The sequence below is a fragment of the Macaca thibetana genome, chromosome 4 (assembly GCF_024542745.1).
Source record: "Macaca thibetana thibetana isolate TM-01 chromosome 4, ASM2454274v1, whole genome shotgun sequence".
Lineage (NCBI taxonomy): Eukaryota > Metazoa > Chordata > Mammalia > Primates > Cercopithecidae > Macaca > Macaca thibetana.
The window spans coordinates 84,163,102-84,187,629 of record NC_065581.1 but is presented as its reverse complement, the minus strand read 5'-3'; the positions used below and the strand labels follow the sequence as shown (position 1 = coordinate 84,187,629).

Here is a 24,528-nt window from a genome sequence, read left to right as displayed (position 1 = left end):
TATAAGGGAATACCAGAGGCTGGATAATTTATAAAGAAAAGAAGTTTATTTGGTTCACAGTTCTGCAGACTGTACAAGAAGCATGGTGGCTGCATCTGCTTTTGGTGAGAGCTTCAAGTTGTTTCCATTCATGGCAAAAGAGAGGGGAGACATTGTGCAGAGGTCATCTGGAGAAAAAGGAGGTAGAGAAAGGGGAGGGAGGAGGTACCAGGTTCTTTCTAACAACCAGCTCTGGGAAGAACTCCCATGGGAACTAACAGAGCAAGAACTCACTCATTCCCATGAGGATGGCACCAAGCCTGTCATGAGGGATCCACCCCCATGATCCAAACACCTCCCATTAGGCCCCATCTCCAGCACTGGGGATTGAATTTCAACATAAGATTTGGCAGGGCCAAACAAAGCATATCCAAACCATAGCAGAAGGACTGCTGGCTAATGGCTCATTCAGACTGCATCTAAAAATGCTGAAGAAATAGGGAGTTACCTTGGTGACAGAGAGCTTCCCACTGTCTGAACAGTGACTGGGACTTGCTGCAGTCCCACTGAGGCCTGGGCTGTACTTAGAGGATAAGGATGGACAAAATTCTCCCACACTCCATTTCAGCCAGAGCCCAGGGATAGGGATGATATTAGTGGAGAAGGGGTGTTGAGATAATGTTTGTGATTAGGTTTCACTCTTTCCCCTTAAACATATTTTCCATTGAATAGCAGCCAAGATTTTAGATGAGGGCAAGTGGCACTACTGCCCACTCCTAGAAGGAACCACGGGACTCCTGTTATCCACACTGTTAGAGTGAACTAAATATGGCCTAAGAAGGACTCCGTACTTCTATATTTGAGTCTGTGAACTAACCGTAACCTAGCTTAAAAGACAAGATAGAAAACCTAACTTGGGAATACGCACCTGTAACAATAAGTGAGTCTTGGCCATTCCCAGTGGCCACACTTCAACCACTCATAGACTGTTGAGTGTTCAAACTGTGTTCAAATAAGGCAAACCCCAACCTGCAAGCAATCCAGCTATTTCTGTACCTCACTTCTGATTCCTGGACGTCACTTTACTTTTTTTTGTCCATAAATTTGTTCTGACCACGAGGCACCCCGGAGTCTCTCCAAATCTGCTGTGATTCTGGAGGCTGCCCGACTTGTGAATCATTGCTTCTTTTTGCTCAGTTAAACTCCATCAAATCTGATTTATCTGAAGTTTTCTTTTAACAACACCAAAAGCATCATCCAAAGGAAATCTCCTTCGCTTAATAAAAGTGGCTTTGATTCTCTCCCACCAAGTTCTTCCACTATCTGTAAAGCTCCACATGGCCATTTATACAGATACTCAGAAAGAATACCCAGAGGTTCTGAATGTAGTACCCTTACCTCTCATGGCAAAATAGGCCAGCTTTTTAAGGATGAATATCTTTAGGCAAACCCATCCAACATGAAAGATCTCATGAGACTTCCCCTGCAAAATTAGGGTAGGAAGTTATTTCATCATCTACTCTTTCACCTTCCCATCCTGCAATATACATAAAACTGAACAATTCTATCAATACAATTGCTTCTCTTTCCTTCTTGTACACAACCTGTTTCTCCCATGAATCCTTTCATAGTTCATTACTAAAAGCTTTCTGAAATGGAAGTGGGAGGAGACATGTGCAAAGCAAAAAGAAATGAAAAAATGTTAAACAAATTACTTTTTGCCTGTGAGATTTTTCTCCCTTTCTTGGCAGTATTATTTGCCTAGTCTATTGACATTTCAGACTAGAGAAAGATTAACTATAATTGTACCAGCAGTTTCTTTATCTCTCTGAGGGTTCCTGTGACAGAGGTTGTTAGCTTGAAAAACAGGATGTTTGCATTATTGATTAGACCACACTGTTTTGACTGAAATAGCAGAGAATATTCTTGGCTGCTTTACATGTGTCAAGTCGTTTGCTTCTTGTCCATCAGTTGTAGGGAGCTTTTGTTGCTGCCACTGTGTTAGACGTCACATCTCGGGTGATTCTTTCTGACTGTCAGTCACCTTATCTGTTGCTGTTGATTAAAAACCTAATCTCAATCAAGAAATTTTCTGTTGCCTGTTTTGGTGTTTGTGACCAGGGGATAGTTGTTTTGGTGCTTTGAGCTGTTTCTCATAGATTCTTAGAGCAGGATGTTTCAGCTGTTTGTACAGAGGGGAGGCTCACAGAACTAAACAAATAACTTTACCATTTTCGATTTAGTTGTGCTACAGGGGACAGTTGAAGATGAAAACAAACCATATTGTTCCTTACTTAATTCCTGTATTATTTAATAAAACAATGTTATGCAGTCACGGTTCTCAAGCTATGACCAATGAAATGCAAATTTCTGGGATCAACTGAGAGAGGTTTTGGTCCAGAAGGACCAGGGTAGGATGGGAACCAGGAATCTGTATTTTAAACCACACCCTAGTAGTTCTGATTTTAGACGAAACATGAGATGTACTTCAGGAAACACAGCTACACACCATTAAAGAGTCAAGTAAAGATTAGAAAATTAGGGTGTTATGAGCCTCAGGACAAGTCAAAGAAAATGTTGAGGGAAAATTTCAGTGCTTCTAATTTATAGTAACCAGACTGTTAGCAAGTGAATGATATGATTTATGTCTAATTTCTCAACTTTGGTTGATACACTTAATAAAGAGACACTAGATAATTACAGCTAATAATAATCTAAGCAAATTTAAAATATTTAATTATCATTGATTGAACATTTTTATTAATATAGATCACAACAATAGAGAATCCAAAAATAGACCTCAAAATATTTAGGAAGTAAGTAGCATTCCAAATTAGTGGAGAAAGAGTTGATTATACCATATATGTTATTACAACAACTGGCTTGTCATTTAGGTTTAAAAAGAAGCTAGATTTCTACTTCATTTCCAAAATAAATTACAGATGAATTAAAGGGCTAACCCTAAAATAAATAAAACTGTGTACAGTCTAGAATAAAGTATGGGCACTTCTTTTTAGTATCTTGGCATTACATAAACTCTGCAAGTCTAAGAGTAAAAGATACATAAATTTGACTACATAAAAACTATTGTACAACTACCATAAAAGAGTCAAAAGTCAAACTTAAAATTAAAGACAGAATTAAGAACTTGAGAAAGATTTTTGAACAGGCAGTTCACAGAAAAAAAATTCACAAATGACCACAACTTATGAAATGATGTTCAGTCCTGCTCAAAATTATTTATGTGCAAATAAAAATAAGGTATTGTTTTTCATCTGTTAGTTCAACAAAAATTAACATATTTCATAGCATTAACTTTGAGGAGGGGTGGAGAAGAGTGAGTACCTGAGCAACTTCTACTTAAGTTTAAAATACTCATATTCTTTGATCCAACAATTCCACTTCTAAAAACTTATTCTAGAACTATAATTATATATGTAACCAGAGCAAGATGATAATTATAATATTGTTTATAATATTTAAAAATTGGAAATGATGCAAATGATCATTACTAGAGTGCTAGTTAAATAATTAATGGCCTCTTATATTTTGTAATATTCAAAAGTGTGGGTTAGATCCGCACATTTGGATATGAAAGAAACCACCAAGATACATTGTTATATTTTTTAAAAAAGAAAGAAGGCAAGGCACTAAACACTGTGTATCTCGTGTTTCTATTTGTTTACAGCAAACCTCCAGAAAAGGTATGTATATACATGGTAAATTTCTGGAAACATTAAGAAATTTTTAAAAATAAATCCCTTTGGGAATGGAATTAAAGATTTTGGAGTAAGAGGATGACTTATTTTTCATTGTATATACTTTTCTACTACTTGAAAATTTAAAATTGTGTAATGTGTCATTAAAATTACCAAAGAAAAAGCCACTTGGAAATGCAAGGATTTTACATACCTGAGCTGTTCTGATTACAGCATAATGTCTGTGATAATCATATTTTGCTATTAGAAAGTTCAAATTATGTTGAATAAAACAAACCAAGTAAGCATATGAAACATTTACAGAGATGGTTACTTAAAAAAAATTCAGCGTGTAAATGACAAAACTTCATTAGGAAAAAAATTCATGTATTTAGTGTAGCGTGTACATACTTAACTGTGTCATACTGCTTTGCAAGAAGTCCCTGACCTGTATACTCTACAGGGCTCTCAGGACTTTGCCTAGTGAAGGTGGTGAGTTGCCCTGTGTAATCCCAGTTTTTCAGCCAGTCTATCGTTTTGGTGACAGACACTTCAAACTTTAGCTGCTGGGAGGCAACTGTCAATGACAGGAGTGGTATTTGTATCCTTCACCCACCAAACCTGCTCTTATCCAGAGTAAAGAAAATAGAGCTATCAGATATGGGATAAAACTGTCAATAATAAATGGAAGCAGCCACATGAAATAGTGAAACTTAAAAACATGTTTTTGTTTTTACTTTCCCCAATTATGAAAGTAATATATGTTTGTTGTAGAAGTACAGAGAAGTCTAATTTATACCATACTAACAGAGATTCTCTAAGCACAAAGGCAGGGGTTCCTCTAATTTTTATGTTCTGTTTGTTATTTTAAGGAGAATTTCAACAGGGATGGGGACTTAAATATAATTTGTTTATACATACTTAGAGTGTAGAAACATAAGAAAGAAACTGGAAACATTGCTTCTGAGTAGAAGAATTGAGGGTGTGGGGAAGATAAGTCAGGTGTGAAAGGAACTGACTTTTCTATTATTTATGTAGCCACATCATTAAAAAATTAAAAAACACTAAACTGCAAAAATTATAAAAATTTTCATAAGAATTCCATAATATTCATAATTCTTATATAGAAATGTGAAATAAAAATAAAATCCACTACGAAATCATAAGTCAAACAAAATAATTTAATAAGAGCATCCTAGAAACATTGTTTCTACATAGTCATTCAGATAAAAAAGAAATAAAAGGATGGAAAGAAGGCACGAATGAAAGAGAAATAATAGAACAAAGAAGAGTGAAATGCCTAAATGGAAAGATTGCCAAAATAAGTCTGCTACATTGAAAATATACTGCCAGTTGGTTGATATTTAAATGATAGAAATTCTTGAATAATGCTGACATCAATCATCACTAGAAAGGCCTGGCATGGTGGCTCACGCCTGTAATCCCAGCACTTTTGGAAGTGGAGGTGGGTGGATCGCTTGAGGTCAGGGGTTAAACCAGTCTGGTCAACATAGTGAAACCCCCGTCTCTACTAAAAATACAAAAATTAGCCAGGCGTGGTGGTGCACACCTGTAGTCCCCACTACTCGGAGGCTGAGGCAGGAGAAGCGCTTGAACCTGAGAGGTGTAGACTGCAGTGAGATTGTGCCACTGCACTCCAGCTTGGGCAACAGAGCAAGATTCCGTCTCCCCCACCTGCCCCCCAAGAAGAAACATCACTAAGAAAACATGAATGGTTGGGGGGCATACTGGAAGGAAACAACGAAAATCTGAAAAGGTGTAAGAACCTAAACAAATTTGTTTATCACAGAAAATAAATCACAAAACAACTTTTCTTTCTCTGGTAAGTTTCTTTATGTTAAATAAGAGTTACTTTTTGCATCACACAGACCTTCTAAACTCTTCGCTGAAGAGGTCCTTGGTAATTTGTGTGTAAGCCAGTTCCTTGCAGAAGTGGCACTGAGCAGAGTAGATAAAGATGGGAACTTTTGAAGGGTTATAATCTTTGTGTGCAAAAAAGAAGCCACAGTAGTCTGAAGAGCTGTGCAAGTTTCAGGATGACACTGGGTTGGGAACCTTGGAACTAAGTGTCCCACACCTGGCAAGCCATGACATACACATTTTCTGTTCAGGCAGAAACTGAGCTTTAAAAGTGAAATGACAAAACAAAACAAACAAATAAACAAACAAAAAAACAGGCATGTATATTGAAAACCATTCAGTCCTTCTTAGAATTGCTTCATACCTTTCTCATGCATCTTTATTAAATTCAGATGCACATTAATTTTAGAAAAGTCTAAATAGGCGTGTGTTTTATTTTTCTGTTTCCTAGTGAAATAGTGGTGTAAGCCTGGAAATGCTCTATATCTATTTTCTGAAATCTGTAGCTCTTGTTTAGGTAAATATCAGGTACTTAGCTAATTAAATGTCTCTTGTTTATGTGAAAGTGTCAAATTTCAGGATGTTATGTGTAAGGCTCAGTAAAATTACGTACAAAATGACAGTGTACTCTCTTTTCATAGGCTGACCTTGTGGTCACCATCACCTGAAAATGGCTCAAAACAAAAATGACCTAAAGGTTGAAACAAGATAAGATCAAATTGACGTCATGGTAATTACACCAAGTACCCTTCAATCATTGGATGGAATTTCTTGTTGATCCCAGGGCTTAGATGCTGGTGGAAACACTCCGCTGGTATAAAAAACAGGTGAGGACTTCATTAACTGCAGTTACTGAGAACTCACAAGACGAAGCTAAAATCCCTCTTCAGAGCTGCAGTCAACTGCGCTGAACACATCCTGCAAAAAGCCCAGAGAAAGGTAATATGAATAAAATAATTTTGGGGGATTTTAATTGAGGAGTAAAATATTTGAGAATATGGGGGAGATTCCAGAGTCTCTGCATACACCTTAATAAGAAGAGAGATACGCTTTTACTCATTCTCTTTTCAGCAGTCATGATTGAATTGGGAGGAAGTCTGTAAAATTTGGCTGTGATCATAGGGTAAGATGCTATCTAACAGAAACCAGAAACCCAATGTCTCCTGCTGGGATACTTGAGCGCCTGTCAGGATCTAAAAATTTTCCTCCAGAATTATTGGATGTCATTGGAAAGATATTCTTTCAAATAGCTTCCAGGAGCCAGACAGAGGGCAAGCAGACATTATGATATTGTTTTATTATCCATTTTTAAGTGATGTATAACTATATCTTCAAGCTGGCCCATGATAAAGTGGCTCACTTGTTTGGCTGAATGACCATAGCTTCTCACTATCTTTTGAATAGATGTTCTCATGCAGACTTGAATAGTAGCAGGGAATTTCTTGAACGTCATTGTTTTCATTTTCTTCTTTAATACAATGCTGCAAAAATCAGAGTTGGTAGTATTTCTCTAGCTATTATTCATGAATTTGCGATGATAAGTCACTTGCCCAAGTCTCATTGAGTAGTTCCAATGAGTTTCTGGAAACTTTTTTTTTTTTTTTTTTTTTTTTTTTTTTTTTTTTGAGACGGAGTCTGTCGCCCAGGCTGGAGTGCAGTGGCCGGATCTCAGCTCACTGCAAGCTCCGCCTCCCGGGTTCACGCCATTCTCCTGCCTCAGCCTCCCAAGTAGCTGGGACTACAGGCGCCCGCCACCTCGCCCGGCTAGTTTTTTGTATTTTTTAGTAGAGACGGGGTTTCACCGTGTTAGCCAGGATGGTCTCGATTTCCTGACCTCGTGATCCACCCGTCTCGGCCTCCCAAAGTGCTGGGATTACAGGCTTGAGCCACCGCGCCCGGCCTGGAAACTTTTTTGCAGCTAACCTTGGCTATCTTTGCATTAACACGAATTGGTGGCTGATTGGGAAACAGAGACTAGAAAATAAAAGTTTTTTGTCCCTCCTTATTAGCGTCGAAGAACAGGATATGGGCACGTGTGAAGAACTATGGGCTGACACTATATGGGTCCCTTAGCAATGCAGAAGCTGCCTTTCATCCCACAGGAATTTTGTTTCCTAAGCTCTTCAATCTTTTTCCCAGTCAAAAGTCAGATATTTTGCCTTAGAAAAGGAATCATTTAAAGTTTCTGAAAATATCTTTTAAATAATTACTTGACTTAATACCAATTCAATTATTCATAATATTGGTCAACCAAATTGCATGTAATACATTGCTGTATTCTTGAATTATTTAAGAAAGACAAGAGTGGTCCTCATTTATAAAGGGTTCATGGTTTTTCATTTTAATTTTAACTCTGGTTTTCTTAAGTTTATTATTTTTTTTTTTGCAGTAAGAGTCATTGAAATTTTAAGTGAGTCATATTTCTTACCATTTCCTGCTGAAAAGGGTAGCATGTGAGAAAAATGTTAGAAAAGCAATTAATTATGTTCCAGAGCAGATTTTCAGTTTCAGTGTACATTTCTTTTTAATGTGAGACCCAGATTTACATGAAAACTCAAAGTAAGAGCTGGGTAACAGAAATGGCTAACTTAGAAGGTAATGTACATCTTGCTTAAAAACAGATCAAAGTAATCTACTTTCACAAAGAGAAAATTTACAGGAGTGAACTTATATTTCTATTGAGAACAGCATGGTTCATAGCACTAAATTTCATTTTTCCAGATTGTGATTCCTAGTTTGCTATCAACTTTTGATCTTCGCAAATTCTGGATTTGGTGTATAATGCTACAGCAGTGCCATTGTAATGTTGCACAAAGTAGTCTAGCAATTTCTCGGTTCATCAGGCTTAGAGATAACATTGTAGAAATGATCCAGCATCTTTAATACTCTGTGATTTAAGGTGGGGCACTTAGGCTGAACTAGGGGTAGAATCAATGACAATATTAGAAATCAAATTAGACAACATAACTGAAACAGCATGATTCATGTGTGACTCCAAGTTATAAAGGAGGACATGGATTAATGGTATACTTTCAGGCTATAGGGGTAGTACAAGTGGAAGGACACTATCTTAGGATCAGATTACTTTCTGAGCAACTTTGGCAAATCGTTTAAATTCTCTAATGTGTAGTTTTCTAATATATGACACAGGTGTGAAGAAAATAAAGCAAGTGAATGTATGTGAAAGCTAATGCTGGCTAGGCAGAGGGGCTCTCGCCTGAAATTCTAGCACTTTGGGAGGCAAAGCCGGGGATATCGCTTGAGCCCAAGAGTTGAAGATCAGCCTGGGCAACATAGAGAAACCCTGTCCCTACAAACAAAACAAAACAAAAACACAAAAACAAAAACCACGCTCAAATTAGCTGGGCTTGCTGGCACACTCCTGTTGTCCTAATTACCTGGGAGGCTAAGATGGGAGGATCACCCGAGCTTGGGAAGTTGAGACTGTAATGAGCAGTGATTGTGGCACTGCACTCCAGTCTGATCGACAGAGTGAGACCATGTCTCATTAAAAAAAACCCAAAAAAACAAAAAAAACAAACAAAAAAAAAAAAAAAAGAGAAAGAAAAGAAAGAAAGCCAATGCTTTTTCCCCTTTCCCTGATCCCCTGCTGTTCCCCACTGCAGACAGTCCTCATAGCTTGATCAGTTATACCTGAACTTGCTCTCTTTTCTTTTCATTTCTTCTTTTCTTTTCCTTTCTCTCTCTCTTTCTTTCTTTCCCCCTCCCCTCCCCTCCCCTCCCCTCCCCTCCCCTCCCCTCCCCTCCCCTCCCCTCCCCTCCCCTCCCCTCCCCTCCCCTCCCCTCCCCTCCCCTCCCCTCCCCTCCCCTCCCCTCCCCTCCCCTCCCCTCCCCTCCCCTCCCCTCCCCTCTCCTCTCCTCCCCTCCCCTCTCCTCTCCTCTCCTCTCCTCTCCTCTCCTCTCCTCTCCTCTCCTCTCCTCTCCTCTCCTCTCCTCTCCTCTCCTCTCTCTCCTCTCCTCTCCTCTCCTCTCCTCTCCTCTCCTTTCTCTTTTCGAGACAGGGTTTCTCACTGTCTCCCAGGCTGGAGTACAGTGGCTCAATCTCAGCTCACTGCAGCCTCATCCTCCCAGGCTCCAGCGATCCTCCCACCTCAGCTTCCCAAGTAGCTGGGACTACAGGCCCAGATACGGAGTTTCACAATGTTCTCCAGGCTGGTCTTGAACTCCTGGGCTCAAGTGATCCACGTGCGCTGGTCTCCCAAAGCGCTGGGATTACTGGCCTGAGCCAACGGGTATGGCAGAAATGGCTTTTTAAAGACAGTTCTGTAGAAGGCGAAGTCAAATAAATATGTAAAATAAAAAATACATCGGTAAGTTATATTAAACTGGCACACAATAACGTTGCTCTAAAAAAAGATGTCAGCATCTTATTTAGGGATATGCCATCTGAAAACATCATTTCGGAAGCTCATTGTAAAATGTAAAGATTTAAAAGCAGTACAATGAAGTGGTTCAGAGCTAGGAGTTTGGAATTGTAAAGAGACATTTTAAAATCTTGGCTCTGCCAGTAACTAATTATGTGACCTTGTATAGATTACTTCATCTCTATAATTTCTTTACAAAAATGAGAATGATACTACACAGGATTGTCGTGATGATTGAATGTATTTGTGAGTTCAAGGTGCCCAAATGAATGTCTGGCACACAAGTGCTCAATTAATGGTAGGTGTTATTTTTTAAAATATAAGATACTATTGTTACCATATCCAGTATTACAGATACTGTGTTGAATGCTAATCCAATTTTGTATACTTTGTTACATTTCCTGTAATCAGTTAACTTAATATGTGACCCTTAATATAAAGACCCTCCCCACCCAACCTGCCATATGCACAGAGGAGAAAGTAGAGGCAAGATTGTGGTTCTGTATCTCAGACTTTGGAGCAATGTTTGTTATAAGAGAGTGCAGTTGTATCAGTTATTTATTGTGATGCATCAAGTTACCTGAAAACTTAGTGAGTAAAATAACAAATTATTATCTTTCAAAGTTCCGCTGGTGGACTGAGTTCAACTGTGTAGTTCTTAACTCGAGTTTCTGGTTCAGTGCAGTCAGATGGAGGCTGCGGCTGGGGTCATCTGAAAGCTCAGCGGGGCTAGTCATCCAGGGCAGTTTCTTCCCTCAGATGTCTGGTGCCTCAATACTTCTTGGCCTCTTTCTCCCTCTCCATGTGACACTTTTACTATCTTCATGTGGCTTGGCCTTCCCATCCTGTGGTGGTCTCAGTGTAGGAGCATTTCTTCCATGGCAACTGGTTTCTAAGAGATGGAAAGCAGGAACTGCCAGGTCAGTTAAGGGATATACCTACTACTTGTCCAGTGTCACTACTGCTATATTCCTGATCTAAGCAGTCATAGGGCCTACTTAGGTGAAATGGGGTACAAAGATAGACATACCACTGTTTGATGTGAGAGTGACAAGGTCACACTGCAGATAAATGTAGGCTGAGGGGTATTTTTGTGGCCATTTTTGGAAAGTACAATCTGCCATAGCAGTAAACACAGGGGCAACGAACAAGGGGCTTCACTTTGCAGCTCCTCTGATCTGTTTTATTACAAAGAAAAAAAATCCTTTTAAAGTAAGATGTCAAGATTGATAAACCAATAACCCAGTCCTGTCGACCTTATTATTGAAAAACTTCAGGCAAATTAAATATGGTTCTATGCTATAGTGCACTTAAATGAGAATTCTGCTTGGTGTGTAAAAAGATGGCATGAAAATAGCTCAAATAAACATAACAAAATGTAATCCACAAATTTTTAAAGTTGGAAACATTCTTATATTTCTATAACGATGCACCATATAAAACTTTTCTGGGCTTTGGGTGTTTTACTTTTTTGAATGATAAATTGACGCTACCCATCGTTTTATTCCTAGTAGTATTTATTATTACAATAATGTTGACTTTTAAAATTAGGTACTTTTAAACGACAAATACATGTAATTCTCATTTAAAACAATAATTTGTGGTGCGTGGAGTTTATCCTGTCAAAACTTCTCATTGATTTTTGCAATGTAGATTTAGCATGCAGAGGATTTAAAAAATGCTGATGTGCTAGAAAAAACAGAAGGGTAATGAAAAAAGCGAGATTTTAATTCCATAATTGTGTTAGCATTGTAAAGCATATTTATATAACAGTTAAAATAGAATAAGTACATCTATTATAAGTCCCTTAAATTTAGTCAATTAAGAAGCTTCTCAAAATGTGATTATTTTAAGAATGGACATAAAATAATTGATATTGTTTTCACAATTCTATGAGCCCTTCAACTTTCTTCTAAATACTGCTCAATCCTTGTATTTACCTTTAAAATAAATATCGTAAAGGTCATCATTTTTTCTATTATCTTTTTTTTTTTTTTGAGATGGAGTTTCGCTCTTGTTGCCCAGGCTGGAGTGCAATGGCACCATCTTGGCTCACCACAATCTCCACCTTCCTGGGTTCAAGCGATTCCCCTACCTCAGCCTCCTTGCAAACCTCAGCTGGGATTACAGGCATGTACCACCACGTCCGGCTAATTTTGTATTTTAGTAGAGACAGGGTTTCTCCATGTTGATCTGGCTGGTCTCGAACTCCCAACTTCAGGTAATCCACCTGCCTTGGCCTCCCAAAGTACTGGGATTACAGGCATGAGCCACCTCACCTGGCCTTTTCACTTCTTTTCTCTCCCTTTTATCTGGAAAATAAGTTGGCTCCCTTTAAAAATTTTGAGAAGCACAAACATTATTGAGTGACTGATAAATAGAAATGTGTAAAATAATATAACTATGCTGTGTGCCTTCACTTGGCCTTATTTTCCTCTGAATACTAGGGCACTTTGTGGATCCTCTCTTTGCTACCTGCTGGGGAAATTACATGGACTGAATACATGAAGCTCCTGCATGAATGTCGAAATAATAAAATATACCTTAACTACTCTGATTTTTTTTTTCATCAAGTACATGTTTTTATTCCCATTAATTTTTCCTCTGTCTATTTTCTTGTCCCTGGCCTACCACAAGGCTCCATGTCTACAAATACTTTTATTATAGCAGTTGTCACTTCAGCTCATTTGCTTTTGTACTGGAGCCCTCGTTGTACCCTGAGCTCCTCAGATGGCAGGACATTTAGTCATATTTGTACCACCCATTCTTCTTTTTTTTTTTTTTTTTTTTTTTTTTTTTGACAGAGTCTTGCTTTGTCACCCAGGTTGGAGTGCAGTGGCATGATCTAGGCTCACTGCAATCTCTGCCTACTGGGTTCAAACCATTCTGCTGCCTCAGCCTCCTGAGTAGCTGGGACTACAGGCATGTGCCCTGCCTAGCTAATTTTTGTATTTTTAGTAGAGATGGGTTTTCACCATGTTGGTCAGGCTGATCTCGAACTCCTGACCTCAAGTGATCCACTCACCTCGGCTTCCCAAAGTGCTAGTGACCATGCCTGACTTGTATCATCAGTTCCTGGTGATACAATTCTTGACACAGTTCCTGGCACACAGCAGGTACTTATTTAAAGTTTTAAAATCTTCCAAGCATTCAATTTGGAGCTTACATTTTGCACTTTATGACATTTGAACTCCTACCAAATTATCTAAAACTCATCTTTTAATAAGATACACAGTAATTATCTGTATCAAAGAATGTATGAATCAGACTGTAGGGGTATTAACCAGTCTCTCCTCTTCCCTTCAATCTTTCAGCCATTCCTTGCCACCACCGTTGGAGAAAATTATCAGCTAACATGTTAATAGGTCTCAAGATCACGCTAGTGTCTGGGAGCACTGTTGGGGCATTTTTTGAGAGGAAGTGGGAAGCTGGCGGATCATTGAGGTTGGGGATGTGATGCATGTATCATGAAAGACACTCACTGCTGCCTTGGGGCTCACAAGATGTTATAAGAATAAGATAAAAACCCACTTCCTGGAGCCAGGGCATATGAGGAAAGAAAATCTGTAGCCAGGTAGCCAGTTTCACTCCAGGCTGAGTTTCCTAACCACTGACCTGAGGTTCTTTAGAGACAGAGGTAGTCATTTGGCAGAAGGTAGAGGTGAGCATGCAGAGCTCCAGGGACTGCTCTGTGGAAGTCGGTGGCATGCAATCTAAACATCCATTTTCCTTTGAGATGTTCCACCTTCAAATCTTTCGTTAAAGCTAAACTATTGTTATCTTCTCTGGACCACGCCAGATGCTACACTTAAAGGCTTATCCTCTGTTTAATAAACAATGGCTGAACCCCTGTCTCATGCTAGGCAATGCACTGGGGCTTCAGAGCTTTACCTTCTTTGGGCTTCCTTTCATTAGTTATCATTCACTGAAGGCAGGCTATGTTGTCTCTGCTTGGTAGTTAGCAGGATTAGATGGGGCTAAAGAGGTGAAACCTTAGGTTAACCCTCTAGAAGTCAGTTAGATTTAATCTGTTTGACTAACACAAAATTATGCCTCTAATCCTAGCCTAGTCATCTCAAGAATGTGTTATGAGTCATTTGAGCTTCCTGGTGTAGAGAGTGTAGATTAGTCACCATTAGAAAAACCACAAACCTCACCACTCTCTGGTAGTGGGGAGCGATGGCAACATGTTTGCAAGCAAAAGGCCAGGGTGTTACATTGTTTCAAGCACTTGTAACCTTCTTGCAACAATTATTAGTGTATACATAGGGATGTGTATGTATGTGTATGTGTGTGATACTTGGTGTGTCAAGATATATATTGGTGTATGTATGGATTTAATGTATGTATATGGCTTGTATGGCACACTGGTAGAGTGTTTACCTATTTCATAAATCACTTAATACATTAATTATATATAATCACAATGAATAATATTGTACAAACATATGTTAAATAATAATGGTAAGTTATGGTAATAATATCCTTTTATACTTTTAAGAATGCTATTGGGCCGGGTAAGAGGGCTCACACCTGTAATCCCAGCACTTTGAAAGGCTGAGGTGGGCAGATCGCTGAAGCCCAGGAGTTTGAGACCAGCCTGGGCAACATGGTAAAACCCTGTCTCTATAAAAAAATACAAAAAAATTAGCAGGATGTGGTGATGGGTGCCTGTAGTTCCAGCTACTTGGGAGGCTGAGATGGGAGGATCGCTTGATCCCGGGAGGTCAAGGTTGCAGTGAGCCATGACTGCACCAATGTCCTTCAGCCTGGGAGACAGAGAGAGACCCTGTCTCAAAGAAAAAAACAAAACGAAGCAAAACAAAACAAAACAAAAACCAAAAAACCCTCAAACAATAACAACAACAAAAAAAACCAAAACCAAAACAAAAGGTATTGTAGGGGAGCCAGAGATCACCTCTAACCCCCTTTTAGCTCTTAGTTGGCTCTTCAGCTGGATCTGGGAGTCAAATTGTCTCTTACATTAATAAGAGAGAAATACGCAAATTTTATTCATTTTACCTGTACATGGAGATCTTCACAAGAGAGTGAAGTCTGAGGAAGTGGCCAAAGCAAGATGCTTTTATACTTTTTAGACAAGTGACAAATTTGAGGAGAAATGACAACACAAAGAAAATCTGGCAGCTGGACATGGTGATTCAGGCTTGTAATCCCAGCACTTTGGGAAGCCAAGACGGGCAGATCGCTTGAGGTCAGGAGTTTGAGATCAGCCTGGCCAACATGGTGAAACCCCCTCTGTACTAAAAATACAAAAATTAGCTGGGCGTGGTGGCTCGCACCTGCAATCCCAGCTACTCTGGAGGCTGAGGCAGGAGACTTGCTTGAACCTGGGAGGTAGAGGTTGCAGTGAGTCGAGATTGTGTCACTGCACTTCAGCCTGGGTGACAGCGAGATTCCATCTCAAAAAAAGAAAGAAAGAAAATCTGGCTGGGGCAGTGAATTCCTAGGGGAGTCACTAAGAGATATGTGAGGAGGAGGTGTAAAACACGTGGAAGATAAGGGTTACTTCATTGAGTATTTTTATTCTGGGTCATTGTAGCCTCTATTTCCAAGTCTCTGGTGATAAGGGCTGTTTTCTCACCCTGGCATGGAGAGGGTGCCCCTCCCAGAGGAATTCTCATTGCTTGCTGCATGCAGAAAGCAACAGGTTCAGCTCATTCTTTCTGCAACTAACATTTCAGCAATGTTTTCAACTCAAAATAATCAATATACCAATCTGGTGTATTTTGGAATAGCGCATCCCTCACTCCTTCACTATCTTTTCCTCACAGAGTCACGTTATTTCAAGAATCTAAATTGTTTAACATGAACTAAGAGACACCAGTTTAAACCCTGAAGCTATTATGTGTTTTTTATTAATGGGTTCTTTTGAATTTTTATGACTTTCATGTCTTAGCATAAAATGGTTGCTCCCTGTGACGTATGTAACATTTATAGATTCACCTATTAGCCAGCTACAATTTTATAGCTGAACATACTCTCTCTAATGAAATTATATGAAAATATTTTATTTTACTGAACATCTATTCTAAGTTGTCATTCAAGATTATCTTGTTCTTTAGTGTGAATGACAACTCTATATTAGCAGTTTTTGGTTAATACGATTGTTACTGTTCTAAAGTCCCAATTCCACATAACTGTATTGATCATTTACTTTGTACAAGGCCTTGTGCTAGGGTAATGGTTGATTAAAGGGGCATAGTTTCTATCTTGAAGAAGCTTTCTCAGGCCAAGCACGGTGGCCCTCACCTGCAATTTCAGCACTTTGGGAGGGTGAGGCAGGAGGATTGCTTGAGCTCGGGAGTTCCAGATTGGCCTAGACAGCATAGTGAGATGCCCATTTCTTTTCTTTCTTTCTTTCTTTCTTTTTTTTTTTTTTTTGAGACGGGGTCTCTCTCTGTTGCCCAGGGTACAGTGCAGTGGAACAATCTCTGCTCACTGCAGCTTCCGCTTCTCGAGACTCCATTTCTAATTTAAATAAAAAGAAAGAAGCTTTCTTTGTGGATGAAGAGATAGACGTGTACATAACCGGCTAGACTGTGGGGCATCATCTAAGAATTATAAGCTAAGTGACAGGTGAGTGCAGTGGAGGAAGACATTTATTTTGTCTTTGGGGTTGGGTGAAAACTTCACAGTGATTCTGGCAGTTGAGCAGCTCCTTAAAAGACTCTGAAGTAGATGAACTGCAAAGGGAGAGAGAAGGCCAAGTTGAGAAAACTCACATTTTCTTGGACTCATATTATCTTGATGTGGTGGGTGATGGGATATAAGTTAAGGGTATGCTGATGTGTATTGCAGATTAGTCTGAGGTTTCATTTACAGGGCCTATGAAGTTTGGAAAATACTCATGCGGAATATCAAGAGAGGCTGAGATTAGCAAATCTGACTTTAGAGTGAGCATATTTTTGCAAAATAGCATAAATCCCAGCAGAATTTAATTTTTCCCTCTGATTCTTAATATTTTCTTTCGAATTTTAAGACAGAAAAACCTGAGGGTGATTAGGATGATAAAAAGATTTATTAAAATGCTTTCAAAATCACCTAGACTTTGAAGGTTATTCTGTTTTTACTTGGTTATTGTCATCTCTTTTCAAAATAAGGGCAAAGAAAGATAACAGTTTCTGCTACAACAATAGTGATTTTTGTTTCACGTCTTCAATCTTCTCTTTATTTTAAAGGCAATTCTAAAATGTGCATTGACTTCATGCTTTCACATTCTGCAATCTTACTGTAAATGTTTCTCCCCTGAATTAATTCTGATATAATTGTTCACTGCATAATGGCTGAATTTTCATAATATATGAGCTGCAATATTAAGGCACAAAGATGATACTAGTTTAAAAAGGAAATTAGTTTTACTCCTGAAAATTTCCTTATGGCTTTGTGTATTCTCAAACTCTGTGACTTCAGAACCTGTTTACACTCTTAAAAATTATTGAAGAGCCCAGGCCGAGTGTGGTGGCTCATGCCTGTAATCCCAGCACGTTGGGAGGCCAAGGCAGGTGTATCACAAAGTCAGGAGTTCAAGACCAGTCTGGCCAATATGATGAAATCCCATCTCTACTAAAAATACAAAACAAAAACAAAAACAAAAAAGTATCCGGGTGTCGTGGCGCGTGCCTGTAGTCCCAGCTACTTGGGATGCTGAGGCAGGAGAATTGTTTGAACCCAGGAGGCGGAGGTTGCAGTGAGCCGAGATTGCATGACTGCATTCCATCCTGGGCAATAGAGGGAGACTCCATCTCAAAAAACAAAACAAAACAAAAAAATTATTGAAGAGCCCAAAGAGCTTCTATTCATGAGGTTATATCCATTAATATTTAATAGCTTAGTGATTATGTTAAAGTTTAAAAATATTTATTCATTTAGAAAAATCCATCATATGTTAACAAAAATAACATGTATTTATTTTTTTAAATGACAATTTTCAAGAAAAAAAATTAGTGATAAGAGTGGCATTGTTTTACCCTTTTGCAAAGCTCTTCGTTGTCTAGCCTAACAGAACACAGCTAAATTCTCATGTGCTTCTTCATTCAATCTGTTGTAAAATTACATGTCATGTAGCCTCTAGAAAATTTCTCTGAACACCCAAGAGGATGAAGAGGAAAAAAAGACAAACAACATTTTAGTATTATTATGAAAATCGTTTTAACCTCACAGATCCACTGAAAATCTTTGGGGTTCCCAGATCACACTTTGAGAGCCACTAACTTAGAACAATATTTATTCAGTGTTAATTATGTATGAAGATAAATAGAAGTCAAAATTACTTACATATATATATCTATATCTATCTATCTATATATATATATCTCAGGTAGAAATAATGACATACATTTGTTTTAGCCTTCGTACTTACACAATCTGAATTTCTATACAGGTTGAGTGTCCTTTATCTGAAATGCTGAGGATGAAAGGTGTTTTAGATTTTAAATTTTTTTGGATTTTGGAATATTTGCATATACATAGTGAGATATCTTGGGGATGAGACCCATGTCTAAACATAAAAATCATTTGTTTTGTATATACATAGCCCGAAGGTAATTTCATACACTATTTTGAATATTTTGTGCATAAACAAAGTTTCTGTTAAGTACTTATATGTGGAACTTTCCACTTGTGTTATCATGTTGGTGCTCAAAATGTTTCAGATTGTGGGCCATTTCAGATTTCAAATGTTCAGAATAGAAATACTCAACATGTATTATAAACTTAGTTCTGCTGTCTGACAAATTATTCCTAAGAAGGGTTATGGATTAATATAAACATCTAGCAGAAACTCAGCCCTATTATGTCAGTCTACATGAAAAATAACCAAAAGTTTTGACTCATATGTACCTTTAAGCCTCATTCTGAATTTTTTTTTAAAAAAACTTTTATTTTGAATAATTGCAGATTTAGATGAAGTTGCAAAAAAATGTACAGAGAAGTCCTGTATACCCTTCAGCTTGTTCCCTCATTGATAATTATCTTGTATAACTATAGTGCAATGTGAATACTAGAGAACTGACATTGCTGCCACCTATACAGCTTATTCAGATTTAAGACACACACACACACACACACACACACACACACACACACACACAAAATACTAGTGCCCTGTCATGCAGTTTTATCCCATGTGTAGATTACTGTGACTAACATCCCTATCAACATGCAGCTGTCCCATCACCACAGCTCCCTTGTGCTATATCCCTTTAGAGCCACACTCACCCTTATACACTTCCTTCCCAGTGCTCACTCCTTGAAACCATTAATCTATTCTCTATCTCTATAATTTTATTTCCACAGTGTTATATAGATGGAATCATATAGTATTCAGCCTTCATTCAGCATAATTCTTTCGAGATCCATTCAAGTTGCTGTGTGTATCAATAGTGTGTTCATTTTTTTTTGTTGCTGGACAGTATTCCATGGTATGACTATACCATCATTTGTATAACCATTCACCTGCTGATGGGCATTTGAAATATTTCCAGTTTTTTGGCTACTTTAAACAAAGTTTCTATGAATATTTATATATAAGTTTTGTGTGAACATAGTCTTCCGTTCTCTGAGATAAATGCCCAAAAGTGCAACTGTTGGGGCATATGGTGAGTACATGTTTTGTTTTATCAGAAACCGCCAAACTATTTCCCAGAGTGGCTGTACCATTTTATATTCCCACCAGCAATGCCTGAGTTATCTTGGTTCTCTGCATCCACGCCAGTATTTGGTGTTATTTTTTATTTTAGCCATTCTGATAGATGTGTAATATGTCATTGTAGTTTTAATTCGCATTTCCTTAATGGCTGATAATGTTGAATACTTTGTGTTTATCCTCCATCAAATGATTGTATATTTTATATCTCATATATAAGTTAATAAATATTTTCTTAGGTATTATCTAGTTTAAGTTCCATGTTTTACAAATAAGGACACTGAGGCTTTGTAACAGGATGACAGAGAATTTAAAATTTAAATTCTGAAATTTAAATTTTAAAGAATTTAAGAAGAGAATTTATTGTAATTATTATTAAACCAATTTCTAGAAGTTAATGTGAGAAATGGGAAGATTCAGTTATCTATCTCTTTCTTAAGGAGAAATTAAAAAAAATTTACATGGTTTTAGTATATGTTGGGAGCTAAAAGCAGAGAGGTCAAGACACTGATGATTATTATTAGTAGTAATGTTGAAACTACTGGTTGTTGTTATGGCTGGGAAGCCAATTTTAAATTAACTGTTTTTTTTTTTTTTTCTTCCATGTCTGTTTGTAGGAGCGCCATGGATTACTACAGAAAATATGCAGCTGTCATTCTGGTCACATTGTCGGTGTTTCTGCATATTCTCCATTCCTTTCCTGATGGAGAGTTTACAATGCAGGGTGTGTGACCAAGCTTGTGGTTTGAGTAATAAGGACAACACACATTTCTAGATGTACATCAATAACTCCATTAATTACATTTCTACCTCCTTTTCAAAAGGAATAAACCTTTGCTGCTGGATTCATATCTAGGCTCTTGTAGATTGTGAACATAAAATTAAATTAGGCTCAGAAAATGTGCAGTGAAAACGATATCTTACACAACCATTTATGTAGCAGCCTATGCATTTTCATCTGAAATAGATTCCTTTTTATTCTTTATTTGAGTCTTACAAGAAGAAAACCCTCCTTATTCAGTTAGCTCAGTTATTTTTTACATTTCTGCCAGAAGATTTGAGATTTTAACATTGCCTTTGTAGATGAATTTTCACATCAGTTAAGTGAGAAAAGCAAAACCATTTTATACAGTAAATTTGTTTTGCTGTATTGTCTGAAAAATCTCATATAGTAGCTGATATAATTCCTTCTGCTTTGAAATTTGTGAGCTACTATTGGTTATGGTTTTTCTCTAGATAAGTGGTAATATTTTAATCCAGGTCCCAAGTGCAGGCATCTGATCTAATATCAGTGTCTCTGCACTCACCAGACTTTCTTAATTCTGACATATTTCTCTCTGTCAATATTTGGAGTTAGCGTGGGAAAAACAATAGCAGATTCTAAGGGGAAAAATATTTTTCCTCTGCGCAAAATTCTCTTTTCAGATGAACGTGATGTTTTCATCTGTCAAGTTTTGTGTTTCCTCTAGGCATACTGTTAGCATTGAGATAGAGAATCTATGCTTGAAGAAAGACTACAACTGAGATTTTCTATGCATATCTGTGAAAATGTTTGTTTTTAAATTTTATTTCTCATGAACATTAATCAGTATAAATATTAAATATTATAGATGAAGATTAACATATAACCAAAAAGCACTTACTTAGTTTCCTTTCATTTTTGATGGAAAAATAATATTCACTATCCCATCATAAGGAAACATTTGTAGTTTGTTTCATTTGTTGCCTTGCCTTGCCTTGCCTTGCCTTGCTGTACTGTGCCGTGCCTTGCCTTGCCTTGCCTTACCTTGCCTTTTCTTTTGAGACAGAGTCTCACTCTGTCGCCCAGGCTGGAGTGCAATGGCGTGATCTCAGCTTACTGCAACCTCCGCCTCCCGGGTTCTAGCGATTCTCCTGCCTCAGCTTTCTGAGTAGCTGGTATTACAGGCGCCTGCCACCATGCCCAGCTAAATTTTTGTATTTTTAGTAGAGATGGGGTTTCACCATGTTGGCCAGGCTGGTCTTGAATTCCTGACCTCCGGTGATCCACCCGCCTCAGCCTCCAAAGTTCTAGGCGTGAGCCACCGCGTTTTTTCTTATTTATTTATTTATTTTTTTTGAATCAGGGTCTCACTTTGTCACCCAGGCTGGAGTACAGTGACACGATCTTGGCTCACTGCAGCCTCGACCTCCCAGCTTCAAGAAATTCTTCTGCCCCAGACCGTCAAGTAGCTGGGACTACAGGTGTGCACCATCACGTCTGGCTATTTTTTTTTTTTTTTTTGTATTTTTTGTAGAGACAGGGTTTCACCATGTTGCCCATGCTGCTCTCGAACTCCTGAGCTCAAGCAATTCCATTTCGGCCTCCCAAAGTGCTAGAATTACAGGCGTGAGCTACTGTGCTGGCCTCATATATTCTTTCTGAATCTTTTTTGGATTATTTTACTCTGCCTTTTTTTTTTTTCCTGATAGATTGCCCAGAATGCAAGCCAAGGGAAAACAAATTCTTCTCCAAGCCGGGTGCCCCAATATATCAGTGTATGGGCTGCTGCTTCTCTAGAGCATATCCCACTCCAGTAAGGTCCAAGAAGACGATGTTGGTCCAAAAAAACGTCACCTCAGAGTCCACTTGCTGTGTAGCTAAATCATTGACCAGGGTAAGAACCTCAAGAGCCCCAGAAGCTTTCCAACAGCCCAATCAGAGAAATGTTCATAGAGCCCACCCATGGGATTTAAGGCCAAAGGTGTCTAATGACCCAGCCTCTGTCGAGCATTTGTACAGGTGGGGAACACATTTCTACCCATTAATTAAAAGAGTCAATTGTCTTGTGGGTATAGGCTGGATTTATTCAGAGTGAGGAGAATAGGGGTAGAGGTGACAAGGGGCAGGTTGGGAGAAAGTACAGCTTACTCATGCTAAACATATCTCCTAAAAAGGAGACTGTGCAAATGTAGTATGCATGTATTTATTTCAGCAGAATGCAGACAATTTTATTTAATATTCTTCAATTTTGCCTCTATGTATGTATGTATGTATGTATGTATCTATCTATCTATCTATCATCTATCTATCATCTAATCTATGATATGTTTTTTTCCTTCCCCTTTAGGTCATGGTAATGGGGAGTGTCAGAGTGGAGAACCACACGCAGTGCCACTGCAGTACTTGTTATTATCACAAATTTTAAATGTTTTGCCAAGTGCTGTTTTGATGACTGCTGATTTTCTGGAATGGAAAATTAACTTGTTCAGTGTTTATGGCTTTGTGAGATAAAACTCTCGTTTTCCCTACCATACCACTTTGACATGCTTCAAGGATATTCTGCAGCTTTATTGCCTTCCTCCTTATCCTACAGTACAATCAGTAGTCTCGTTCTTTTCATTTGGAGTGAATACAGCATTTAGCTTGTTCCACTGCAAATAAAGTCTTTTAAATCATCATTCAATGACTGAATTATCATTTTTCTTCAAAGTAAAGCCAATAGCTTTTGACAGCATTAATGGAAGAGAGTGGGCCATTGGGTGAGTTGGGGTCACATGTGTTTGGTGACTTGACAGTTACCAAATGGTTTGGCGAGCCTTGCTGTTACCACACCTTCTAGTAGCATGTGAGTCCTTTCAGCCAGTGGGCTACTTACAAGACATTTGTTAGGGCAAGAGAAGAAAATATGAGAACTTCTATTTATATTCATTTTATATAATTTTATATATTATATTCATTTTTATATAACTTTAAATTTCCATTTTGATGGATTTTATAAAAGCACAGATACATTAGTATAGTAATACATGTATACAATTTATAAATAAATAATTATCCATATATCAGGAACGTTTGATCAGAAACTTTTTACTGTTAGAAGGGTACAATAAAAAACAAACGAACAAAAGAAAAATGGAGAACCCTCCTCCAGGGTTTGGGAAAGACAAAATCAATCCCAGACTGAAGTTTCTATTTACTTGCTTTGTGCCTGACTAAAAAACGCTCATCTTGTTTGTCCCTGGCAGCAAGGCTATAACTGAATAGTGGCCAAGGAAAGGGCATCATTGCACCCAATTAAAACTGGGCATTGCTCTGAAATTCCGGAGGCATCAGATTTTGTTTTTCACATTCAGATCTGGCTAAGAATGAACAAATGATGATCAAAACATTCATTTAGCACTCACTGTGGTCTAGGTGGGATGCCTGGCATATTCACTTTGTTTTTTAAAATGTTTAAGATGGCCGGGCATGGTGGCTCACACCTGTAATCCCAGCACTTTGGGAGGCCGAGGCGGGCAGATGACTTGAGGTTGAGTTTGAGACCAGCCTGGCCAACATGGTGAAACCCTGTCTCTACTAATACAAAAATTGCCAGGCATGGTGGTGGGCGCCTGTAATCCCAGCTACTCAGGAGGCTGAGGCAGGAGAATCGCTTGACCCTGGGAGGCGGAGATTGCAGTGAGCTGACATTGTGCCACTGCACTCCAGCCCGGGCGATAGAGAGTGAGACTCAGTCTCAAACAAACAAGCAAACAAAAATGCTTAAGAGTAGTGCCATGCTTCAGCGCCACATCCGTTGAGCATTTATACTGAGAGGTGGTCCTTACCTTGAGGACAATGGTATTATAAATATTAAATTATATTAGCCATGGTGGAGATCACAGTTAATCAAAAAAGTTCTACTTCTAATGGAGCCTGTAATTTAAAAAAGATGATCACACTGGTAACTGGTAAGGTTTTGAGAAAGAAATTTTGATCATCACCCATTTGTCAAAATTTTATTTCTGAGTGGCAAGCCAGTTCCTTGTTCCTTAGTAGGCTGGTAAACATATCAGGTGTTAGGGTAAATAAGTTAAAATAGGAAGTACATGTCCTTTTTTTTTTTTTTTTTTTTTAAACAGAGGCTCTGTTGCACAGGCTGGCAGTGGTACGATCTTGGCTTACTGCAACCTCTGCCTC

The 24,528-nt window shown here is 38.3% G+C and overlaps 1 protein-coding gene across 1 annotated transcript; it reads left to right on the top strand.

Annotated features, from left to right (window-relative positions):
* Positions 1 to 6,204: 6,204 nt before the first annotated feature.
* CGA (glycoprotein hormones, alpha polypeptide) lies at positions 6,205 to 23,027 on the top strand. The gene is made up of 4 exons (XM_050786219.1): positions 6,205 to 6,497; positions 20,225 to 20,331; positions 22,059 to 22,243; positions 22,697 to 23,027. The coding sequence occupies exons 2-4, from the start codon at positions 20,232 to 20,234 to the stop codon at positions 22,772 to 22,774; spliced, it is 363 nt and encodes a 120-aa protein (XP_050642176.1). The 5' UTR covers positions 6,205 to 6,497; positions 20,225 to 20,231; the 3' UTR covers positions 22,775 to 23,027.
* Positions 23,028 to 24,528: the final 1,501 nt, after the last annotated feature.

Bases quoted from the DNA above. Each gene is read 5' to 3' on its own strand.
- CGA (XM_050786219.1), top strand. From the start codon at position 20,232: ATGGATTACTACAGAAAATATGCAGCTGTCATTCTGGTCACATTGTCG. The intron at 20,332-22,058 runs GTGTGTGACCAA...TTTTCCTGATAG, and splicing joins TGGAGAGTTTACAATGCAGG to ATTGCCCAGAATGCAAGCCA. The intron at 22,244-22,696 runs GTAAGAACCTCA...CTTCCCCTTTAG, and splicing joins TAGCTAAATCATTGACCAGG to GTCATGGTAATGGGGAGTGT.